Consider the following 25,737-nt stretch of genomic DNA (forward strand, 5'->3'; position numbering starts at 1 on the left):
TAAATTAACAGAAACCCCTTACCCTGTTACCCCTGTCCCAAGTTGCTGTACCCTGTGTTCCTCATTCAGTCAGGCCCTGCCCCCACTGCTCCCCTATACTTCCACATGGCAACAAATGGCTCCACCTGGTATACTAACCATGCCAACTACTCCCAGGAGTCTGAGTGACAGCAGGAAGTATGACCACCACATGTGGGTCCCTAGAGCCAGCAAGCCGTCGTATGGACAACTCACCAGACCACACTGGAGTACTGACAGGACACCAAGCTACCTTGCAAAGCCATTTGGTTGTGTCACCATGACAGCGATAGGATCCTCTCACAGTCACCCCCTGGACTTTCAATAACCCATAATGAGAAAACTCTCCCACAGAACTCCTAGGAAGGTTGGAGACCCCAGTTTTGTCTTTGGGCAAAGCTGCTTGAATCTTCTCTTTCTTGTTGTCTTGTTGGGAGCAGTGCTGGTGAACTCCACCCCTCTGGCCCCCCATCCAGGCTGATCAATAAAGGCTTTAAAAAGAGAAGGTGGTCTCCTTGCCTGTTCTTTTCAGTCACTAAAGAGCCAAACAGGTGACTTTTTAGCACTCCGTGTAATAAGAGATTTACAAGTGACTTGGAGTAGAAGGTGGGAGTAAAATGGTCAAATGGAAAAGCTGGAAAAACACTGTGGATGAAGAAGTGGGCTATGGCATCATGAGCACAGCAGTTGCCTGGCTGATGCTCCACGGCTCAGTGGTTTGAGACATGAGTTCCTGGCTCAGTCAGTTCTCACCAAGGATCAAATACATACCTAAGCTCCAGTGAAGAGTCTGGTATAGCAGATAGGCTCAGACTACAAGTAACACTCAAATCTCACTGAAATCTACACAAAACTCATTTGCTCAAGATGCGTCTAAAAATGATTTAAGCAATTCTGAAAAAAGTCTGTTATGAAGAGGGCCATTTTGAGAAACAGAAATGCACCACCACTTACTTTTTCTCTCAGGCTAAACAAGAACTATTTCTACACAGTGGAACTGGACAGCATTGAAATGATCATCTTCTTTAAGTACTGCCATCCAGAAAAGTATTGCTTGCTCTCAAGAAAAGCTTTTGGCTATTCTGAGGTATCTTTATGGTTGTGCAATATATTCTGAACACCTCCTTCCCTCCTAGCAGCCATTTTAAGGTCTGAATTTGAACTCTCAAAATAAAAGAATGGTTTTCATTATTTGTCTTGCAGTGTAATTCTTACTGTGACTCCCAGTTTAAAGATCTAGCATGCGTATAAACAGGTAGATGGACAATTAAATTTCATAAAACTTTCCCATAATCTGGCACTGACAGAGATTTGGGTACCTTCCATCAATCTTTTGTGCCTTCTTTATTTTATTATGAAGCTTTTTTAAGCAATATTCCTCCACAGCACTGAGTGCATTTTAAGAACACAGTATTCTAGAGAGGGTTTCTCTGATTCCAAGACACTTTGGAAGCTTATAAACAAACAAATTCTTAAAGTGATTACTTGAAGAAATGAAGTTTTCTTGGGAAGGAAATGGAAGAGTAAGGTTCAAAAGCCCTATAAATTGTCTGAGCTGCCAGGAGAAAACAATTATTTATACCACTGGAAAATTGAGAGCCTTCCAGGCAATCTTTTGCCACCTCTCCATGTACATCTGCTACCACTGGGACACAGACAGTATTTCTTTCAGAGGATGTTTAAACTCGAGGGCAGAATTTAAGGAGGTACTAAGTGAGGATGTAATCTAGTACTCTGATTTGCTCTTCGAGGAGGTCACTGACCTGCCTTGGAGAACAACACAATTACAAAGCATTTTGAGGCCAATTTATTCCTTTTGAAAGCAGATGAGGAAACTGTGAAAGAGTTTCTTCAACACTTTGTTTTGTTTTCTACGAAAAAACTTAAAAAAACATGTGACAAGAGGACAAGACAAGGACCAGTTACAGCAAAATGCTCAAGGTGAGAATTCATTCTACTGGGAATGGAACGAAGCCCTTTAATGGCAACTTGCAGAAAAGCATTCCCCACTGGGTGACCTGCTACCTGCTCTTCCTTGCTTCCCTCCTTTTAGGGATTTTTTTGTTTTGTTGGGGGTTTTTTTGTGGTTTTTTGTTTCGTTTTGGTTTTTTGTTTTTTAGTAACACTGACACAGTGGTTGAACAGATGCATACTGCACTCATTCATAGAACTAATTCTGCTGAAAAAGATAGTATTTATATTTTAGTTGAATTTCTGGACCTGGTTCACATCCAGCCATAAAAACATATTAGCCAGCACAGTGGAAGCAGCACTGGAACAGAATCCCCAAAAATCAAGTGTCGTCTCCTCCCTCCATTCCCACTGCGAAAACCATGGCCTAACAGTCAGGAGAAACACTAGTTTTACATCAAGGGAGTAGAGAAATACAGGAAGACTAAAGGTTGGCATCACCCCAGCCCCCAAAGAACCTGATGATCATCAGATCTCTGCAGATTTCCAAAGAGTGAGTCAAAACATCACCTGGCTTCTTTCCAGGGCTACCAGCTTGTCTCCCAGATAGACAGCAATGAACATCCCAAGAAGACTGGACTCCCCACAATGAACTCCCGTTCCACATGGTTCCTCGTCCCTCTGCTTTAGAACTAAGCATCCGAAGCCTCAGCCAAGCAGGCTGTTGTGCTGGACCTTGTCCCCAGAGATACACCCAGGCAAGCTTCAAATGCAGGATTAGGCCGTGCTGTAAGACTGTATCAGACAGGTGACCTGATGGGGGGCTGCCTTCAGCTTATCATTTCTAAGCATCAGCCTGACCTTGCTCATGCTGGGCATTCCAAACTAGTTCCTTTATTTTGCTTTGTTCCTCATACCAGGGAAAGATTTAGACATGTCAGTTCACAACAAAGGATGAAAAAAATCATGTGTCTGAAATCTTGACCAAAATTCCTCCAGAACTGTATTCCTAAAAATTGTCTGAGGCATTTTTAGAGCAAGTTTATATCACAAAATAGCAACTTGCTAGTCTGAGTCATACACACCACTTATGTTTGTTTGAGAAACCCCTGCTGATAGCAGGCGTTGACAAAGTATCCTCTGTGTCAGCAAGGTACAGCCAAAAGGTACCAAGTCTAAAAGGCATGGAGTTCTTTTGATGTATGGCATAGCCAGGATCTTTCTGAGAATTATTTGTGCTGTGTGTTCTTGGGAATATGAATAGGAAAATTTACACAGAGAAAGCCCTGAGTGGTAGGACTGATAATGCACAATGTGGTTCTTCGAAAGGGGCAGAGGCCCTGAAGTGGAAGGCAATGTAAATGAAAAATTGCTCCCATAGTGATAATGTCAGTTTGTAGTATTTTGCTGGGGATGTGTGGTGGTGTGCTCCTCTCAATGTACCAATGTCTGAGCCTTTCCAACAGTGGGGTGTTTTAAATTAGATTAAAATCCATCAAAGCAGAAAATTCTGGTTGTATTAGAAATATCAATGTTAGTATGGTCAACTAATTTCCAAAACTGAACAGATAGAAGGAATGGGTAAGAAAGTGAAAAAAGGCTATAAACTGATGAAGATTTTCTTGTTTTATTTCCATATATGTATCTAGATCCAGATACCCATTACCCATATAGCCACATACTAAGAAACACACCTCTGCACCTCTTAAAACAGCAAAAGGAAGATTTTGCTGTTTTAAGAGGTGCAGAGGATGAGCACTGCTGCAGCTGACAGTGACTACAGAGTTCTGAATATATGTGCAGATTAGCACTATGTACCACAAGAAAAAATTGGTCTACTGTCTAATGTTACTGTCAGAGCTCTCAGAACTGCTATTACCAGGACAACAAAAAGACCTTTCTCTTTTCATACAGTTGGTTTTCAATTGCTCAGCCCAATTATAAAATCTTGTGCTTTTACAAAGTAGGCACCAGAGGGAGACCTGCACTTTAGTACAACTATGAAATAATGCTGGCAGGAGTCATTCAAAAGTGGACAATCAAAGTCTCTTGGCCAATATGCTCTAGGTGGTTCTGGGTGAAAGTGTGGCTAATGGGAGCACTCAGAGAGGAACTGGCACAGGCAGACTTCTCCTTTTTAACAGCTAAAATAACTGCAGAGTGCTCCATGAAGAAAAGCCAGGTTCCCAAATTTCAGGCTGTGGATGAGTATACATCTATCAGTTTGAGCACATCTGGGAAAGACCTGCTCTTTGCCACCCACTGCCCCAGCTTACCATCACATCCTGCTGACGGTTACCACTTCTCAAATCTTCTGGCTGAGCTGCATATATAAGAACTATCTAAACATGTCAGTCAAAATAAGCTAGATCAGCTTAAGTAATTTAAATAACAAATCTTTCCTAACATGGCTCAATTTGACTGAATTGGATTAAGGAGAGCTCCCATGAGCAGCTCAGCCAGCAGACCCGAGAGGGCACTAACCCCAGGTAGAGGGCAGTAATGAATGCTCTGGGGTAGATTTGCTCTTCCATTGACAAAGCTACTGCTGAAGAAGGAAGTAAATATATATATATTGTAGGCAGGTTGCTGCTGTTTTGTAATCCTGGTAAGAGACATCAAGAGAAGCAATATGGACAGGAAATAGATCACTCTTAAAAACAGGTACTCTTAAGTTCAAGTGGTGAAAGACAAGGAGCAACGGCTTCTAGGAAGGAGGTAAGAGCCCACAAAATTGATCCCATGAACATGAAATTGAGCACACTAAGTGGAATCCATGTAGACAAGAAAAACAAAATCCATTACTATGAATTGCAGGTCTGATAGTATGGAAAAAACTCCCAACTCCTTACCAATACAGCTGGATCACAACATCAGTTGTTTGAAATATAGCAATGCTACTTAGATGCAGTCCCCCTAACTCCATAGTTTTTCTCACTATGCAAAGGGAAAAAAAAATCAACAAAATCATCAGAGCCTCATATGTTATCCAATTTAAGAAACTTATTGAAAAACAAAGAGTAAAGAACAAATCCTATAAGAGAAACAAACTCTGACTCTGCTTTCTTGTGATAAAACAACAGGCAGTCTTAATTTTCTAGGAAGTTTTCTTAACTTCAAAATTGAGAACCTGGGCTTTGCATTTTTGTTTTAAGTAGAGACAACTCCAATTTTTAATTAACAAATTTACTCTAGATGCTTGCAACCAATACAAAATGTTGGTATTTCTACTAAAAAGTTGTTATACCTTTAATGTAATTTTCATGCCACTTTAACAATATTTCATTATAAGGGAGTTGGTAGTGAAATAATGGCAAATATAAAGTTTCTTTACAATGGCAGTCTCCTTTAGAAGTTATACCACCTCCAAAGTTGTCAGCAGCTTGTGAAACATGGCAGTCTCAGTCCAAGGATGCTTTTTCACAGCTGTTTAAAGTAATACGCATGGGACTGCCAAAATTTAAACCAAATCTGTTTGTGGAAGAAAATCTGGCCTCAAACTAACCCTATTAAGCAAAACAGGAGGGGAAAAAAGAAAAAATAATTGGGGTAATGAAGGAGATTTTTCAGCCGGATAAACTTCCTAAGATGTCTCTGTATGGAATCCTGCCTACACATGTTGGTAGAGGGAATACCCAACTGAGGAGATGAGGAAAGGCAGGATATCAATATACATTGCCTTGGAAATATGTGGGAATCTCAACTCCTTGAGAATAAGGACAAACAGGAGAACAGGCAGGATTTTGCTGATGGCTTATTCTTCTCCTCTGGAAGCACCAAAGGGGAAGAACCTCTTCCCACTAAATTAATCCAAAAGGGTAGATTAGCTGTGCACCTTCTAGTTCTCTGTCAATTATGACTGCAAATGGTTTTCTTCCCCGACCACAAGATCTATGATCCAGTCTGTGCATAAATTAGATATAAAGAGAATTAAGCACACACACACAACCATTAATCTGGCATTTCCTCAATCTAAGGTGTTTCAATTTGTGATGTAAATAACAGTATTTTTACAATACAGTACAAAATCGATAAAGAAAAAAAAAATATGCTTAGGCATAGTCCTGGAATTTTATTAGATTTATCTCATATATATGAGCAAGAGGCTAACATAAATTTGGTCCGTTTATATTGTCTTCATCAGGCAAGCAAGAGTAATCATCTCATAATTTGGTAGAAGCTGAGCTGAATTTGAAGTTTCTTTTTTTTATGGTTTTTGGGTTTTTTTTTGTGGTAACACACATGCATTGCCAATTAACTGTATGACAGAGGAGACTCGGTATAATTTCACTTATATTATATCACTTTTTTTTTGTCAGTCAAATGGTCTTTGTCAAAGTAGTCATTAAAAAAGTTATGGTGAATGATGAAAACATACTAACATATGTTAGGTGCCCTAACATAAGGAACATTTGTGTGTGTGGTTATACTTTTCATTTCCATGAAAAAAGTAGTCTGGTCTATTCTCAGCCTGCCACTAAATCATCAAGTTACCACGAAGTTTAGTACATCGTACATGCTTTCTATTGTCCCACAAACATTAGCACTGAAGAGGGAAAGTGGTGGAAAGAAGAAGGAAAAGATTAGGCCTGACCCACTTTCACCACTTTGATAGATACAGTGAGTAAACTCACTAACTGCAAAAGTGAAAATAAACAAAATTCATAGGACTTTGCATTCTGTGTAATTCACAGCTGTTTCTCCTGTTTGGGCCACATTTTCTTACATGTTTTCCACATTGCAAGGAATGATAATTAAAGAGGCAAGATGCTTGTTGTCTTCCCAACACTGATGTACATACACGGAATGAGCATAAAATCTGCAGAATGTCCCAAAGAAATCACACAGAATCAAATACACAGTACAGTCTCAAGAGGTGTATCACAAAAAAGCATTCAAAGACTGCCACAAAAAACTACCTATATAGATACATAAGCCTGTCCATTTCTGAAGTTAAAATATATTTACCTTAATGTATCATTTTCCAGTCTAAGGTCTCTGAAAAACAAGGTATCTTAAATCTACAATATGTGTAGGTCTTGAAAACAGCACTTCATTCCTACACATATTTTTCAGTAAGACATTAATTGTATTACAGACATTTCTTGTGAAGGACCTTAACTTGAAGACATAATTTAGGCAACAACTTCACTGTTGGAAAGCACTGAATTACTGAAGTAATTCAGAGACCTTTATCATAATAAAAACCCAAAAAAACCCCAACATTTAAAACAGAAAAGCCTAGAATTCAGGAAATAAAATGAAATACTTTCTTATAAAGATTTTAGATGCTCAAATCAAGCATCCAAAAAACTCTAGGCAAGCTCAAAAGTTACATACTGAACTCAAATTCTGCTGTAGAACTGCCACAAAACAAAACTGGAATAAAACTTTTTAAACCATGGAAGTGTTCAAGAACAAACTTTTGAAAAACTCTTTGTCATTGGGAAGGATGTAGGATTTTATACAGAGCCTCCACTTTTTTCCCCCTTGACCATAAAAACCTTCATTTCACTTGCAACTTCATCTTTTGCCCACAGTTACTCCAGTGCAATAGTGTTTCTGGAGTTTAACAAAACGGAATGTGGCAGATAGTGACAACAAGCGACAAAAATCTGTTAAAACCGATGTAGAAATTGCACAAAATAAACAAAAACTGCAAAAAAGGGGGACTGACATATTCACCTCTACATTCATCAAAAAGAAAGACCTACTTAGTCTTTTTTACACTGTTTATGAACTAAATTGAAGACTAAGCTCAATAGCTGTGACATGGTTAAAAATAGCTGTACAGCTTTAGCACGGCAACTCATACTGCTCCACAGGAAGAATTATTCTCCTGGTCAAAATATTTGCCTTTTCAATGAGCTGAACTTTCAGGTCATCTGTTAACAATGTAGATTCTTTCCTGTCTAGAAGAACTTTATTGTCTCTCCTTTAACAAATAGCAGGGTATTGTTCCCAGCTGGTTGCTAATTCACACAATTAGCATGCAAAAATCTTTTGAAATGCTACGTGGAAGATGTATGTGTTGCTTGGATGATCACATATTTTGATTCAATAAATCTCATACTTAGTTCCTCTCTATGTGTAAAATAAAATTTAAACCCATCTTTATTATATCCTCTCATTACATCCCCAACCTTCCCTTTCCCCCTCTTTTTTCAGCCTTCCCATCAAAAACACAGGCGCACATTACAACGGAGCACAGTGTGCTTTTGATACTGAAAACACTTTTCAGATCAGATTTTATAGGTGACCTGTGTAAGTAACAATTACTTAGTCTGCCTTTCTGTATAAGGGATAATTTCATTCCAAAATTCCTGCATCAGCTCATCATATTGTGCTAGAACTAAAGACATCTTTTTGGAAGAATTCACAGCTTTTTTTTTTGCTTTTAATTTTTTTTTTCTGATGTATCTAGAACATCCTTAAATGAGCTACTCTGATAGATACCTGACTTCAATTTAAAATGTATTATATTTCTAGAATAATACATTTCAGTTCAGCTTTGAGCTCCTGCATTTTGTCATCCAAAACCTAGTGTACCTAAGGACTACTCTGTACCCATGTAAGTATTTACAGGCCATCAGCCATCTTCGCTAAATAATTGAGTGAGCTTCACCAGGTTCATGATGTACGCCAGGGTTTATTGACTTATTTGTTTTTAAGGTTTGCAATTTTCCTTGACGTGTTTTTCTGAATCTGTATAAGTTCACCTAGGTTTTGGGGGTTTTTCACTCTATGCTCAAATAAGCAATTTTCTAACATCTCACTAAAATCTAGATAGCAAGGTAACAACACACCTAACTCCACTTGAGATCCCCAATATCCATATCAAGAGACCGCAATGTGCATTTTAGCTGCTGTATTGTATCACCAAATTAACCCTTTCCAAAGCACCACCCCCCATTCTGCATGTATGGCCCTACTGTCAGGACAGGTATCTTTAGCTGTATTAATGTATGTTCAAATTATCCCCATTATCTAAATACAGACCATCCCTCACACTTAAATCCATCCATTTTTACACATATGCATTTTACTAGAGATTACGTTCTATTTTCCTCCAGATCATTATCCAAATCCTCAAAGGAATCGGCTATGGAAAAACTTCTATAAAATCCAACATGAATGTCCTTAATCTATTACTGCTTTATGATCTGTCAGTCAACCAGTTTGAAATGCACTTAATATGGACCATGTTGACTTAGCAAGGAGATAGATTTCAAAAATCAGAATACCACGCAGTACTGCAATCAGGTGCTTTAGAAAAGCTTACTATACCTACATGAGTATCTTTGTCAATGAGAACTTTCAGCCTCAGAAAAAGAAGTATAGATCAATTCAAATTGTCATGAACACTTGAGCAAGCAGTGACCCTGCTTTCTTTAATTTTCTGCTAAGCAGTTCTCATTTCAACCTTTTACAGTTGTTTTTGCAATCAACATCAACCTGTCCAGTCTAGCACTTACATTACATCCTGGCCTATCCTATCTAATTTGCTCTTCTAAACAACTAAAACTAACACTAAACAAAATATAAAACACAATCCCTAAGATATCTTCAGTTAGTTGGGGTTTTTTGTTTCTTTGTTTGTTTTAAATCCTTTCTCCCGTGGACTAAAGAAAAACTTAAATTTGTTTGCTTCTATAGAATAAAGAAATATTTATTTGTAAGTCACTGTAAATTGAGAACAAAACACCCAGATTTTGGCCAGAAAACAACAGTAGCCTGACTCACATCATGTTTTTTAAAAAATCGTAGAATAGTATTTTTTTCAGTGTTTCTCTCTCAACAATTAATGTTTCTATCTAGTAGAAACACATCGTTACTGGAGTTTTTTTGCTCTCAGTAGGTAAGAGAATTTTCATATTGTTCTTAACCCCATGGATAGAAGGTTTATGATAAATGTCTATATAATCTACTATGAATGGCCTTTTTGTTGTGACAGGCAATAAGCACTCCAGTTCATGGCATTTTCTCTGAATCTTTGAACATTTGAATATTCACCTCTGCCTTACTGCACTGTGACAATTTCATGCCTGCCCCTAATGACTTTTCATTGTAGGAATTAAAAAACACCTGAGTAACTTTTATTTGAAAGTAATATAACTTTGAGACAAAACGGTATTCTTCACATTTTCAGTAAAATCTGTATTAAATTATTTTTAGAAAATCACTCCTTTAGCGTGATTATGTACTATTGGCAGAACATTGAAATAAGCAATCAGATCTGATTATTTTCATGGAAGTGATCTTATATATAATTTCACTTTTGTCAGAAGAGTAAAATTGAGAACACAATTGCTTTTTCTCAGAAAAATAAGATGAATGATCTGCACATATTAGTAATTCCAAGAAAATGTTAATAATCATCAGCTAATGTAATCACTCTGAAATAACAGTGCATAGTTTCTCTGCATCTAGATATTTAGAGAAAGAATACTCTGTCACATAAATCTAAGGAAAATGTGCTTTATTTCTAAAAAATGAAAATGTAGACCTTATAGAACCTGCTGAGGTATCTTTCTATCCTTAAATGTATGCTTTATTTATTTACTTTTATCTTGCGAAAAATCAGAACCAGAATGTTTTATTCATTGTTCTCTGTGTGTAAAGAACCCAGTGTATAGGCCAGGCTAGCAATTAAAACTATGTCAGAACTGAGGAAGAGTGGAAAGACCAATAATAATGGACAATTTTATAATTTGATTCTGCTCTTACTAAATTGTGGCACTCAATAAAAATTGGCACACTGATCGTTTATTTGACTTAATAATTTTCATATAAGTAGTCTAAAGTGTTTGCTGTTTGTTTTCAGGTTTGTTTTAAATAATTTGTTGGCAAGTAAATAAATCTGAATCTACTGGACTGAGTTTCTATACAATGATCAATAGATTTTTATTTCTGACTGTAATCTTGCTTTCTACTTTTAAATTATTTATTTAATAATTTGTTGGTTGGGGTTTTTTAACAAAATGAAGGACCCATGTCAATGGGTGGCAATACTATTAAATTGTACTGGTTTAGAAGCTAAGTATAGCTTTAAAACTTACTGCTACATGCACCTGTTAAAACAATGAGTCATCCGAATGTACATTCAGGCAATTTTAATTTTTGTGTGCTACACCCCTGGATAACTAATATTTTAAGCTATTTTATGTTTTCAAACTGCATACAAATGCAGAATTTGTAATACGTATATTAAATCTTTTTAATAAAATTCTCTTTAAAATGCTGAATACATAGTCTAGTACTTTATAATAATATTTACCATACAGAAATAATAAATTTGTTAATTATTACCTATACCTAAATAATTGAGAGAATATTTTTACTTAATATAAGCAAAATAAGGGGCTTACACACACACATGTAAAAAACCAAGAACATTGGATTTGGGGGACTTAAAGCACTCAGCTGCTTTCTAAACTCTCACTTAATTACTATCTCTATTCCCAAATACTTCCATAACACAGCACTGGCCTTGCAGTCTTTAGTATTAATAGATATTTTTCCTTCCTAACCATTTTTTATTTATATATTGGACGGACTTAAGAGAGCAACGCAGTTTACTTTCCTTATCAGTTTTCCCACCTTCACGTAAACACACTCAAAACGAAAATAATTTTCTCCTGCCCATGAAACTGAAACCAAAAGTAATTAAAGCCTAAATTTTTCTACCCAAAAGATATTGACAGCACTTATACTCTGAACTTTAATTCCATTGGATGGGCTAAATATAATCTTTATGAATATCAGCATTTTAAATGAAATGCAGCTTAAAGCGAGCTCAACTACATGGAGACATCCTGTCTCATCCCACTCCCTGCCCACTGCCCACTCAGTGAATAACCAGAACTCTTAGAAATAAATTATACTTTTTAACTACGCTTGTATGTCACCTGCATCTTCAAACTGGGTTTGCACAACAGCCTCAGAGCATGTTACAGTATAATCAAGGTGGACAAGGAAAATACAGCCTTACACTGCTGAAGAATTTTCATTACTTGCATAGCACACTAAAGGTAATTTCACCCAGCTTTGCAACTGCTGTGATGAAAGTAAAATTCAGGGAATTGTACAAGTTTTGCAACACTGAGAAGTAACTGGAATCCCAAATTCTTGCAAGCACAAGTTTGCCATTTTCACAGGAAATGGAAGGGCCACCAGCCACTAAAACATCCAGGACACGCTGCTGTGACCGTGCTCGCCCACCAGCCACTGCAGCCCTTTCCCCCAGGAGCACTGCTCCCCAGCCCATCCCGCACGGGCTGCGTGACCTCAAGCTGGAGTCTGGGGACACGGCTCTGAGTCAGCTCAAGCCACGGGCAAGAAGCTGTGAGGTCACACTGCAAGTCTGTCCAGCGAGTTGATCCAGCAGAAAATTAAGCTTGCAGTTTGACAGATTCTTTTTTTTTTTTTTTTTTTTTAAACAGAGCCGAGTCATTGCTGCAACCATGCCCCCACATCTAACCCATTTTCTCCTGTACTCTCTTCAAACATGCCATATATTCCTGTTTCCTCCCTTCAAGTGGCACCTCTTGGATTGCAACCTTGGCCAGTCAATAAACTGCCAGAAAACTATTTCTGTAAAAGCAGTGGGCAACCTTCAGCTAGGCAGCCTTCCTTAATGAGCGTTCACCTCACCCAGCGACAGAAATTGGTGTGGGTGCAAAGGAAGGAGGAAGAATGAGTGGTTTCCTGGAGAAGACAGTGGTGGCAAGCAAGGCACTTAAATTTGTTTAAGCTGTAGAGAAGAGAGCCCTAGTACAGCTGAAAGTGGACAAGGAATAGACAGTCTCCTAAATGTTAAATATCACACCATTCAAAGAAACATTAAGGGAAAAACCAACACAAACACTGTCGGGATACACGAAGTTTTTCCCCTGGTCTCAGGGCTTGCACAGTGAGGCTGGATTTTTGTGGCCATCACTCAGAAGCTCAACAGCTCCAATAACCTTCCACACCTGCTTTGTCATCCTGGCAAGTACCTGTATGGCCACACACAGAAACAGGCTGAGGAACTGCTTCAACCAAACAAACATTTCTGAGACAGAGTTTTTTGTTTGATTTTTAATGATGTCAGATCAATCTTCCAATCCTCTTAAAACCTGGCCAAGCTGCTGTTGTGGCTCAAACAGAAGGAACAGCTGAGTGATCTGAGCAAAGACTACCGAAGTCAACCATGAAGAGAGCCACCCAAACACCTTTTGAGATTTAATATAAAAGGAAGTAAAATACAACAATTATTTTAAAGCATAACTTGATCAGTTATTGTCACTCAGATAACAAACCTTAGCTTACACCATAGTAGTTCAGTGCTGCGCCTAAACTCTTTATTTTTCAACAGTACAATCCCTTAGCAACATTCACCTACTAACACAGTTTACGGCCCCAAGGGAAAGCCTATAATGAATGAAAAGTTGGGTATTATCCTGCATTAGGATCAGAAGACTGTAAAAAAAGGAAACAAAACCTTAATGCTTAGGAGGCCACATTTAAATATATTTAACTTAACTGACTAAATTAACCCAATTAGCTTTTCCCTATTTTTTTACAGAGGAAGGGGATGAAGTCTATGACCTTTTAGAGAAATTTCACTTAAATAGTCTAAAGGGCCTTCTGGCCTAAAGTCTTCACTGACTGCAAAGGACAGAAAGGAAAACACTGCATGCAAGTTGAATACCTCTCTGCTGTTAGCCCCATGAAAACCAAACCAGAAAACGACCAACCTGAAAGGGGACAGGTCTGTCTGTAGCTTATACTTGCAGCATAGCTTCTCTTTATCAGACCCAATTAGCCTGCTCTACTATATTCTAAGATGTTCTGACAATATTTACTTGAGGGGACAAAAAAAAACAACAAAAAAAAGTAAAAGGATTTATTCTGCTTGTCTTTGGCTCAGGGATTCAGACTTTGTCAGGGAGATGAGCAATCATCTCTGAAATTCTGCGTCTGAATGATACACTCAGTGCTAGACTGACAGAGAAAAGAGAGAATTACATTTTTTGAGACAGCACTCAGGTGTCCTAATGATGATAGCCTCCATTTTACCTCAACAACCCCTGCCTAGTCATCTTTCTACAGAAGCTATAGCAATTTTAATGCATAGGCCTTTCTTCCACTACATAACCAAGTTCCAGATTCTTGCATAAAACCAGAAAACATCCATATTTCACAATCAACAGACAACTAATTCCACACTGAAAGTGCCCTTTTCTGAACAAGTTGAATGGAAAAACAATTTTCTGGTGGTTTGACTGAAAATGAGAGAGGCAGGTATTGAAAAGACATTGGGAAGGTAGAACTCAAATACTGGACAAAAAGGACACATTAATAGAAAGGAAGCATTACTTAAGTGAAAAGCACAAGGTAAAATTCCACTGGTTCTGCAGTCAAGGACTATTTTTTTCTTCCCCTTCTCATAATTTACTGTCTCAGTATACCTTAAGTTTTTATTTAGCATGTAGAGATATGAAATCCCTTTCTCCAAATTAATCATCTTTAGTCACACACTTTTAGTTCAAGCTTCATAAATATAAAGAAGCACATATAAGAAAAAATAAAGGGCCAAATAAAGTATTATTTTACTAACAGAACTTACATACAGCCCATATACAGAAGTGTATAGGCTAGAATGATGACTCTCACTTAATTCCCATTATTTTTGCTTGACGATAAGAATGCCATAATAATGAAATTAATTTGTGTGCATGCAAGGAAACAGTTCTGTTACATTTCTTAGTTTTGGTTTGATTTTATATACATATATATATATATATATATGCTCAGGTGTGAAGGATTGAATTTCTTAGAATAAACTAGTTTGTAATTACTTAAACAAGGAACTTAAGAGTTGACAATTCAATTAATACTGAATATATTCAAATAACACGCACCAATAAAGAGCTTCACATTTCAATATGACCAATATCAGTACTGTGTTTAACTAAGATGTTCACTTGTACTGAAAAAATACATTTCACACTCTAAGTATAACTTAACTGATAGCTGTCCATCATTGCTTTCTTTTCATAAGTATCTGAAGGTACGAAGAACAGAGAACAGCAAGTGATTTTATCCAGATAAATGTAGGAAAATAATAATGGGTATAGACATAAATGAATAACAGCAAAGTTTGATCTGTCACTAAGAGTGGCTCAAAGCCTAACATTCATGGGGACAGAAACCATATCACGTCCCAGTGCTCATTCTATCTCCCCACTAAATCCATGTTTTGTGGCATGCACAGATAACCCCCAAAACACCATCTTATTCAATATACTTTTTCTGCATCATACCAGTTTCAGGACAAAATTGAACTTAAAATCTAAACTGATCCTTTTAAAGAACTGGTTTTAAAGATAAGGTGTTTTAATGATTCTCCTCAATAAGCATTTAAAACAATAATCCAATGAAAGACAAGCAACTGTATTATTAAATCTTCATTATTAAGAAAATAGAGAAGCATGGTAGTTTCCATACACCTGTGACATGTACCCTGCTGATGAAAAAATTAACAAGATCCCATCTTTTAAATATAGTTTTAGAGTTTTGTGAAGTCATAATCCTTTATACCCACTGAGTTTCTGTAGTCATGGACATAAGCTGTCAAATCCACACTTGCTTGATGTACCAGCTTCCGTATTTTAACAGTCCTACAATGTGACATCTCAAAGAAGCATCGTCAAATACAGTGATTTCCATCTTCTCATTCAGAACCTAATACTTTATTCTTGGGTAGTTTAAATAAATAAGCACAAACCTCAGGAGAGCTGATGAGTACAGTGTGGGAGAGAGGAAAAACAAATCAATTAAGGAGCTGCCCTGATAGAAGAGAGATGCCTCTAACAGGAGTGAAATAGAATGTGAAACTGATGCATCTTTTGAAATAAAAAGCTAACTAACTTACTTGCCTTCAGCATCTGGAAAAAAATTCTTTGTTGTTATTGATCATTCCTTGATGACCTGGGTAAAAATACAGCTCATTCCCATGTTAATTCCCTGGAAGCCAATGCCTTCAAAAGTCATATAATGATAAACTTGTCCTAGACTTCTGTATTATATTGTCTTCTGGAAGCTTTTTCAGATGAAAACCAAATAAACATCAAGTGTCCTTTTTTCCTTCCACTCAACACATTCCCTTTTGTACAATCAAATCAAAACCCAAACCACATAACAGCAAGCATAAGAACCAGACAAAGATGAGAACAAATTCCAAAGCTGGGCTTTAACCTTCTCTAAATACGTATATTACAAAAAAAACCTGATGTGCACTGACAGTTTAAATTTTCTTTTTTAATCTTCTGACTTCACTATAACACAAGTGAAAATTTATTGACTTGCTCTAAAACTGCACTCTGTTAAATCTTCTGTTACACTTGGGAATGCTTGGACATCTAGTTAGTTACTCCTTCAGCTGCAAAAGAGAGTAGAAAGCTGGGGTTGAAGCATCATTTTCAGGAAACATTAGAAATTGATTTGCTGGAAATGCTCACTCAACTGAGAAGTTGCCTTGAATATATCTATTTAGCATAACTATATTTACAAACTAATTCCACAGAAAAATACACTAAAAGCAAAAGCTCAAGATTCTAACGTAAACATCATTGCTCTGACTTCATGTTTCTTTGTTCTTAGAAAGTACTGCTAATCCAAGATCAAGTTTGGTCCTTATCTGTGAGGATAAGTGAGAAAAAACGTGCTAGTCTTGAAAACATGACTGGCCACCTAAGAGTTATGTTATAAAAGTAAGTATAGGCAAAAAGCCTACAGAAGAGGAAAAAACAGTTTTTTCCTGTTTTCAGAGAAGTTTTCCATCAGTTTCCCTAATTTTATATATTATACTTCAGTACAATCTACTATGGTTTATATTTACAAAATAGTAGCAACTTCAAATAATGAGATTAATTCCTAGAGTTATTATTGCAAGTGCTATTACAATTTGTCTTATTTCGTAGGCACATTCTTCTCTCCAAATTTTCTAGGCTGAGTGTACTCACAAAGCTGCCAGCTAGACCTGATTTTGGGATACAGTCCTTAAGTGTTGCAGTAGTGTTACAGTGCAGCTGGTCTGGACTGGACAAAGTAAATCTAGACATAACATGGATCTGGTCTAGCCATAACACAAATCTAGTTGGCTAGCCTAATTTATGTCTGAACCTCTGCACACCACTGGCCAGCATGCTGGGCAGGGAGAGAAGTATCAGCCAATGGCGGTCTAGCCTGGGAAATTTGAATGGAGTATTTAAGTGAGTTCTGAGTAATAAACGAGGGGTTTTTTTGTCTCATGAACACCTGGAGCACAAGTCATGGATTCTTTGTCTCCCCACCTCTGATATCACAATACACTTAAGCACACCAAGTCTGTGCTGAAGACTCTGCAGATATCTAGAGCATACACTGATGATGACTTGAGGTTTTACAGAGAGTTAGTTTCGTTTGATTACGTGCACTAACAACCTCTTCTTGGAAAATCTGAGTTGAAGTTAACAGAGAATTCAGGAACAACAATGTATTTGTGGCCTGCAGCCACAACCCCCTGGCAGATGTGCGCAGGTAATGAACATGGGCTCTGAACATCTGGGCAGCTCAGGTTATGCTGCCAGTATTTTATAACCAAGGCTGAAATCTGCCTTGTCCCAACAAAGTTAGCCATGAAAGCTCCCAATGACTACTGCTGTGACACATTTCCCATTTTTTTGCTCTACATTATGGACCTGTGATAGGAATCAGGGTGCTGAACTGGATGGATCTTTTGTGTCAGTACGTATAGCTTTGCATTCCCATTATTTCTTACAGATGCAATCCCAGGTCTGTTGGTTTTAACTTTGTAAATGATCTTGCCACTAAAGTAAAATGGAATTGTCACACTGTGCTATCTATCACAAGCTGTGTTTTAGACATCCATAGAACTGGGGAAAATCAGGTGCTGAAATCAAAACACAACAAATGAGCATGATTTAGCAACTAGCCAAACTATAGTCATTAACTCTCACAAATTTTCTTTGAATTATTTTGTACCCTTCATACGTCTAGTTATTGGTAACAAAAATGTTATCATTATCCTGATGATGCTTCATTGAAGAACTGCATGCAATGGAAGAAACTTCATAACTACAGACTTCTGAATATCCACTGAATACAACATTCAACACATTAGTCTTGAAAGTACTTTGAAGTTGACATATATCCATTTCAACACACCTAAGAATGTACCTCAATGGTTCCTCTACATATGTATTTCTAAAATGTATATGTAACATTTTTCTGTGATAAATACGTAACAATATACTTCCCACAACTTTCTTTAAACTGTGGCATCTTCAAAGTAAAGCCAAGTTTTTTCTTTTTCCCAAATCGAGCAAATAAATCAAGCAAATTTCCATAATCCAGTATTTTACAGGAAGTAGAGATGCTTAGAGAAGTATTTAAATGTGTCTGCAAACTGAAAATTACAAAGTCACTTAAACGAAGAGAAGAGAGAGGAGAGGGAGAGGGAGAGGGAGAGGGAGAGGGAGAGGGAGAAACCTTCTTTCCCTTTCAGTCTAGGTTATTAAAAAAACAACAAGAGTTTTGATTTTTCATGTCCTACTGGGACAATAAGCAAAGAACACTTCATTTCCTTAAAAGACATAAACTTTAAGAAACTGTAGGGGAAGAAGAGTCAGAGAAGCATAACTACAAATGTGGTTAGGCCACTTCAAACACATACTTTATCTTTATTCACAAAAGAAATTAAACAAACCCTCAGACTTAAAATGGCCAAGAAGAAAGATTTGATCAGAGCTTTTTATTGTATGTACTGTGATAATAAAATGTGAAGCCTCACTAAAGAATCACAACAAAACTGAGTTACAGTAGTTCCACTATTCAATACAACTAATTTACAGTTAAAAGATACTTAGAAAATACTTGCTTTATTTTGCAATTAATCCTACCAAAGTGACTTTAAAGTAACTTAAAAATGTGAATCTATTATTAAAAAATGGTTTTTAATCCAGATCCATCCTATGTATTCCTACATATTAATAGATGCCTTGAAAAATATCTGCCATAGGTAACCATTAAGGGACACACGTAAATCTTCTGAGGATGTTTATGAAAATCAACCCAGGACATGTAAACATTTTTGCCTTTATAGTGTATTGAGCCAGTAACACGCCAATTTTATTTTCTTCTAAGTAATATGGAGAAAAGTTCAAAAATTAATTTCAAAGTGCACAAAATTCTTGTGTGTAAATATTAAAAGCTTATCAGAAATTAGAAAAATAAAAGCTCTTCTTAGAGAGATACTACAGCTCTGGAAAAGACAATTGATAATATAAAATACTGAACTTCTAAGATATTTTCTGGACTAACAGCATATTGTCAGACAAACCACATGGTAAGTTTAATATGTGAATGACAAATATTTTATTCTAAGATTAAAAAAATAATCAACCTTGTATTTATTGACCCCTAATATCTACCATGTGGCATCCAGCCATTCAAAATCTCAAAGGCACAGAAGAGAACAGGGAAAGACTTATGGATCCCTTTTTACCCCGCAAATACAGTTTGTGGAGCTTGTGCTTCCAAAAGATACACAAAACTAATACACTGCCCAGTAACAGCAGATTTGGAATTTATTACAGAAGAGTAAGAGTGGCATTATAGGACTGCTTATCTGTTATATCCAACAGATCTGCACATCAAGTTATCACATATTCTGGTTGAATAAGAAAAAAGCATAACTGTAACTTGGTTTTTCCTTCTGCTTTGGCACAGATCAGAAATGCTGCGGTAGTCAGGAAGAGATGAAGCTGCACCTACTGAGAGGTCTAAAAGGGATACAAAATCACGGATGCTGTTCCAGCTACACCAACCTTCCTGAAGAACAAGGGGCTGTGGCATGTCTCATTAGGTTCTTTGTGTCTGATAATTTATCCTCATTCAAGAGGTACTGAACATCAGCATAGTAGAAGCAACCTTCTGTGATAGCACAGTCTTGCAAGTTGGAAGTAATTGTTCTGTAACTCTAAACGTGACTGGCACCGCAGTAGTAGATCTCTGACTGACCAAAAAAATCAAGAAATTAAATCACAATAAAAGACAGACTCTGAAAGTTAAGAATTATCAGAGCTTCACATGCTTTATGGATGAAGCATCTCTTTCCCACTTTCTCTCCCTTCCATCTTCTTTTTTTTTTTTTTTTTTCTGTGATGGACATGAGCAATTCAAAATAATTAATACAGAAAAAAAATAAAACCATTTTTTTTTACTCTACTGATTTTGTACATGTACATACAAAGGATTTTTGTGGATAAAATATGCTAAGACATCTCCATATCTGTGAACCATTTGCATTCCACACGGGACACAGACAGAGCTTCATTCCTTTACTTGCATGTGTTTGAGCTCACCCTCGGAGAAGCCCCGAGCTTTGCCAGGCCAGTGGCACCATGGAAGGCAGGGCAAAATGAAGAAAACCCCAGCGGCAGCTCAGGCACTTCCCCTGCAGCAGCACCAGAACACAGGGCACTAGCCCTCAATTTTGTTCTGAGTTCTGGGGCTAATCGAGCTGGTGAAAAGCAGCTTGGCAAGGGACATGGAAACGTCAGGTTTCTTGCACTAAATGTGATGGCTCCATTCCTGTGGTGCTCTTGCATTTGTGCTCTGGTTTAAAGAAGTGAAAGTCATTCGTGGAGGATGAACAGCTAATCCTCAACTCTGCTTTAAGTCAGATGTGTAGTTCCTAAGGGGTGGAAGCAACACAAACACTGTTGTAAATTCCTAGACTTACATCGTTGGGTAGGGTCAGTCAAGCAAATTTAAGTCTTTTACCTCTCCTGAATCAAGCAGTAACATTTCCACCAGTCGTCAAAATAAACTCATAAAAACTTAGACATTACACCTCAATGACTGTAAAACCCTCCTTATGAACAAGATCTTTAATACAATCCGCACATTTGAAACAATCAGCAGAAGATAAATCCCAAGACAATCTGGACTTCCTGCAACACAGGTTGAATGAAAACAACCCATTTCAATGAGGAAAAAAAATAGTTATTGCCTGAACAGTCAATTCTAATTTGTTGTTAATAGTAATTTTTCATCAAATAGCCATAAAAAACTACAACTCCAAGCTGCATACTATGGATAATGGATTTACCCTTTCAGTTAATTTAACCAAAACAAATGTTTAAACTTTCCAGTAAATGCACACAAAACATGATGAAGATTTGATTGCTGCAGTGTTACTAGGGCTGTGAGAGAAACTTTGGGTTTAAGTGAGTAATTCCTATGCAGTATCAAATTTTCGACAAAATGACAGCATTTCTCCATCAGTTTTCTACAGTCTATCATTAAAAAAACTAGCACACTAGATGAAGAACAGCCCACAGGATCACTTTTTTTGACTTGTGGCCACTACTCTATATACAAAGCTTAAATTTTCTTGGAATATGTGTCTTTGGGCCTACTTATTAGGTGATTAAACCTGACACATAGCTTAATGCCAGGCCATAGAACTTCAACCAGTTGCTCCTGAAATTTCTTTCAGTAATTTCACTGTATCTGTATAATTTAATGTCAAAGGCTTTAGTTCTAAAAATAAAACCGAAAGTACTGAATCATCATTGGAAGTGAAGTATCACCTTGAGAATACTAGACACCAATATGAAAAAAATGTGTATGTTTTTTGCAAGGCACTGGAAGAATTAAAAAAATAAAGATATTTTCCATTTTATAAAACCTACAAAAAAGTATAGTCTTGAAGGATAGGACTTTCAATACGTTAATGTGTAATATTTTAATGGAAATTGGTTAAGACACCTTAAAACACTAGGTTTATGACCAATGCCAAGGTAAAAGGCACCAAGGCGTAGGTGCACCAGCAAAGTTCACACAAAATGTTTTGCTTACTTATCAGTAAAACACAGTAGAAATGTTTTGATATGAGTAGCAATTGTGGCCCAAGCCTAGCCAGAGTTACACAAATGGTCCAGCAGGCCATGTATATTATGGGTATCAGATGTACCAGTAGTTCCCTAAGGAAAGGCAGAAACACTCAGTAATTTGACTAGACACAATGTCCAACAGCAGAGAATGTCAATGCATTTCTACCTCACCTAATATAAAACCAAATTATTAAATTTTATGAGACTCTTCCAAAAACGGCACAGATTAGTAGTTGTCTACTGACCGCAACTTGGTACGTCTGACCTGCTAGCCAGCACACAGTTCTCCCATGGAGCACTTGTATGGAATCACTTCCACATTTCATCAAACAAGCTTGTCATGCCAACCACAACTTGGGATGACTTCAATCCCAGACATCACTTGCGAGAGTTTGCCAAAGGAGGTCAAGGGATTTGATTGCAGGGAGTGCAAACATAGTTTGCTTCCTAAAGGACCTTGGAAATGAGGTCTACTTCTAATTACTCCAGCGAAGATGATGAGAAAAGTAATGCTTCCCACCAACAATGTTTCAGATGGCGGGAAACAGGTCAGTAAGCCAAAGGAAAGCTGTCACACTGAAGAAGGTAGCCCTACCATTTGCCCAAAGGCTGTACGAAGGATTTTTTCAAAAGCCACACTGACAAATCGCAGCAGGCACATACAGAGAGAGGTGCCGTAAGATGCCAATGCCTGTTGAAACAAACTTGGGGAAATACAAACCCGATGCACCTTTTCTTATGTTTTGCTTTACCTGTCTTGTTCACCAGCTTCTCCATGTCTGTCCACCTCACTAACAAAGACCCTGTCCCTTGAAGAAACAAACTTGCAAACAGAAAATGGTTTTTTGCCTCATCCATAGAGGTTGGCAACATAACTGATTGTTTCATTTTCCATCTAGAAAAAAAGAGTCTCGCCAATGTTTCTACCCCAGTAACAAAAAAATGGAAAAAAAAATAAAAAAATAAAAATAAGAGTGGGTAGTCATGACATTGAGGATACACAGCCAGCCCCCACAGTCACACTGCCAATCCATTAGTAGATTTCAAGGTCTTGATCTTTGAATTCCAAATCACTGGCCTACATAGAGATCAGCTCCCTCTCTTCAGGGATGACATCCATAATAAAAAGAATCCCACAAACAAGTGAATCCATTAAGATGTATGTTTCTTTAAAAAAAGAAAAACTAACTTACCTTCATTTTTTTATAAGAGGATTTTTCATTTGTGTTTTGGAAGAACCATGACACATATCAGCAGAAATAGTTGGCATTCATACTTAAGCTAACAATTGCAAATAGATTACACAACATTTTTTTGATCAAGACACCAGATCAAGATCCAGAAGGAAAAATGGAAGTATAACAAATGGCACCAGATTTCAAACACCAGATTCAAACAATATTGTATGGCATGAGTTGTAAATAAGACAGCCAAGAAACAGAAGTAAACCTACAGTCAATAACACAGGCAGTTCACAAAACAGATTAAATTACTTAATAATTAACATTTCAGGTCAACTTGCAGTTATGTCCTTCCCAAATTATTGCTCACTATATTTAAATAATTTATTCTATGATTTTTCAGACATGGCTAAAAAAAGCCATTATAAGATGAAACTTGTCAAAAATGAACAATTTAGAAAGAAAGAGGCAGCTTGACCACATGTGAGTCCAAAAGCATTAACGATTTTGGCATCTTAAATAAACTTCGCTCTTGCACGATTAAAGAATGTGTCCGATTTTTAAAATTTAGAAGTATCTCTTCGGGTGTTTTTCAAAACCAGCATTTGTGCAGTGGCCACTAAGCACCACCTGCCCAGAGGACAACTGTGCCCCACAAGTCAACTGCGCCAACAAGCCAACATTCCGAACACAAGACAGCCAAGAAGAGTCATGCACAATGGTCATTTTTAGCCTCAGTCCAATGCCCAGCAAACAGAATTTTTCTAGTCATTTCTTTGCACCCATCAAAACTGATACCTCATTGTCCATCAAACACAGCAACAACGAGCAAGTATTGGCTGCAGCACAGTCTACAGGCCCAACTCCACAAACCCAACAGAACTTTTTCCAAAGTCAAAGCAAGTTTTTGGCAATCCCTTGAGATGCAGAGTGGTTCCTAAATCTCTCTCCTACTTCCAGGGATGATCCCTTCAAGATTGACTTAAGCCACATTGTGAGGATGGGGAAACTTGCCAAAGCAATTAACCATGATTTATCTGTCTTTGGAATACAGGCCTTCGGTCTTCCTTCTAGTCTATCATTTCAGCACCTCTGCTTGACAGTCAACTTGATTGAAATACAAGCCCACCCAGGACACCTTCCACTGACTTCTACAGGGTATGTTCATCCATAGCATCACAGATGTAACTCCACTGAGAGATACGTGTGCACCAGCTGTACAGTAAGACATCTTCTGTCAAGTGTCCTGAAGGCTATCTGCCTCCTTTTAACCTTAAGAGTTCCAGGCTCTGGATGTATATCTTTTCAACAGATCACTGTCTAGATGCATATTAACTATCAGATAAGAGCATTTTCGGTTTTGGGAGGCCACTTCTCTACCCAAAAGGCAAGAACAGCTCCAAAACAACAATGGCTTTTCACTCCCAGAGATGACTTCTTGTAAAAATAAAAACAAGGAAGTTCAATCCAAGAGAACCATGATGCTTTTCAGTTAAGGGCAAGGATGTGAAATTGCCACACATAAGATAGGAAATTCAAAGTTCGGCTGTCACCTTGTTCCCTTCTTCACCCCAAGACCTTCCTCTCCCGTCAGCACACGCTTTGACCACCTCCCGAGTGACGAGTGAAGGATGGCGTGTCAGAGCCTTAACTTTCAATCTTTTTGGCTTCTCTCGCAACCTCAACCCTATCGTTGGAGCACGAAGAGCCGAGGAGTTTAAATTTTAATATTTTGCACCGCCGCAGCCTGCTGCACGGCCAAGGCACACGATGGTGGCACAGGACTTTGGCATGGACACAAATCCAAGAGGAAAACCCCTCTCCCCCCCCCCCCCCCCCCCCCGGCCCGGACAGAGGCAATAACTCGGCTTTGCTCACATTTTTGCACAGCGCCGGGCTCGCACTTCGACGTGTTCACTGCCGGGGCTGTCAGCGCTGCTCGCCCCATCCAGCACCCCCCCTTCTCCTCCCGGAATCAAAGTGTTGTGTGAACGTGGGGAAAGGACTGGGGGGGAGCGCAGGCCACGGTAACACTTTGCCGTCTCCTCCGTTCAGTCACATTTCCGTCCTCCTCCAGCAAAACTGGGGAGGGAAGGGGGGGCGGGGGGCCAGGCTGGGCACACACGCAGGCGCTGGGCCCAGCGGGAAGGGGCAGCAGCCGCGGCAAGTGTGGGTGACAAGCCCGGCGGCGCTCCCGGGGAGCAACAAAAACGCTCTCGGGTGCGGTGGGGTGGGGTGAGGTGGCCGGCGGGGCCGGGGGCAGGGCCGGCGGGGCTCGGGGGCTCTTACCTCGTAGAGTTCCTCGGAAGCCATGCTGGGGGAGCCTCACAAGGTGGAGTTGGGTGCCGGTTTGGAAATACTTTTGTTTCAGTTGGTGTCCGTTTGGCCTCCTCCTCTTCTCCCTCCTCGTCGTCTTCTTCTTCTTCTTCTTCTTCTTTTTCTTCTTCTCCTCCTCCTCTTCCCCTCCTCCTTCTCCTCTTCCCTTCCTCCTCCTTCTTCTTCTTCTCCTCCTCCTCCTCCTCCTCTTCTTCCTCCTCCTCCTCCCTGCGCGTCTCTCTCCAGCGCAACTAGCAGCTCCGCTCGTTAAATGCCAGTGAGGTGCTCCTGTTCCTGCCCCTCCTGCTGCTGCTGCTTGCTGCTGCTGCTGCTGCTGCTGCTGCTGGCGGCGGCGGCGGCGGCGG

The 25,737-nt window shown here is 38.5% G+C and overlaps 1 protein-coding gene across 2 annotated transcripts in view; it reads right to left on the bottom strand.

The window, feature by feature from the left end:
- Positions 1 to 25,731, bottom strand: part of CDYL (chromodomain Y like) — a 106,128-nt gene extending 80,397 nt beyond the window's left edge. For both annotated transcript variants that reach the window (XM_015619039.2, XM_015619038.2), the window contains exon 1: positions 25,346 to 25,731. In XM_015619039.2, the coding sequence (XP_015474525.1) occupies positions 25,346 to 25,369 (24 nt within the window). In that variant the 5' untranslated portion in view covers positions 25,370 to 25,731. The remainder of the gene's footprint in view (positions 1 to 25,345) is intronic.
- Between the last annotated feature and the right edge of the window lie 6 nt (positions 25,732 to 25,737).

This window comes from Parus major, chromosome 2 (assembly GCF_001522545.3).
Source record: "Parus major isolate Abel chromosome 2, Parus_major1.1, whole genome shotgun sequence".
NCBI classification, from domain to species: domain Eukaryota; kingdom Metazoa; phylum Chordata; class Aves; order Passeriformes; family Paridae; genus Parus; species Parus major.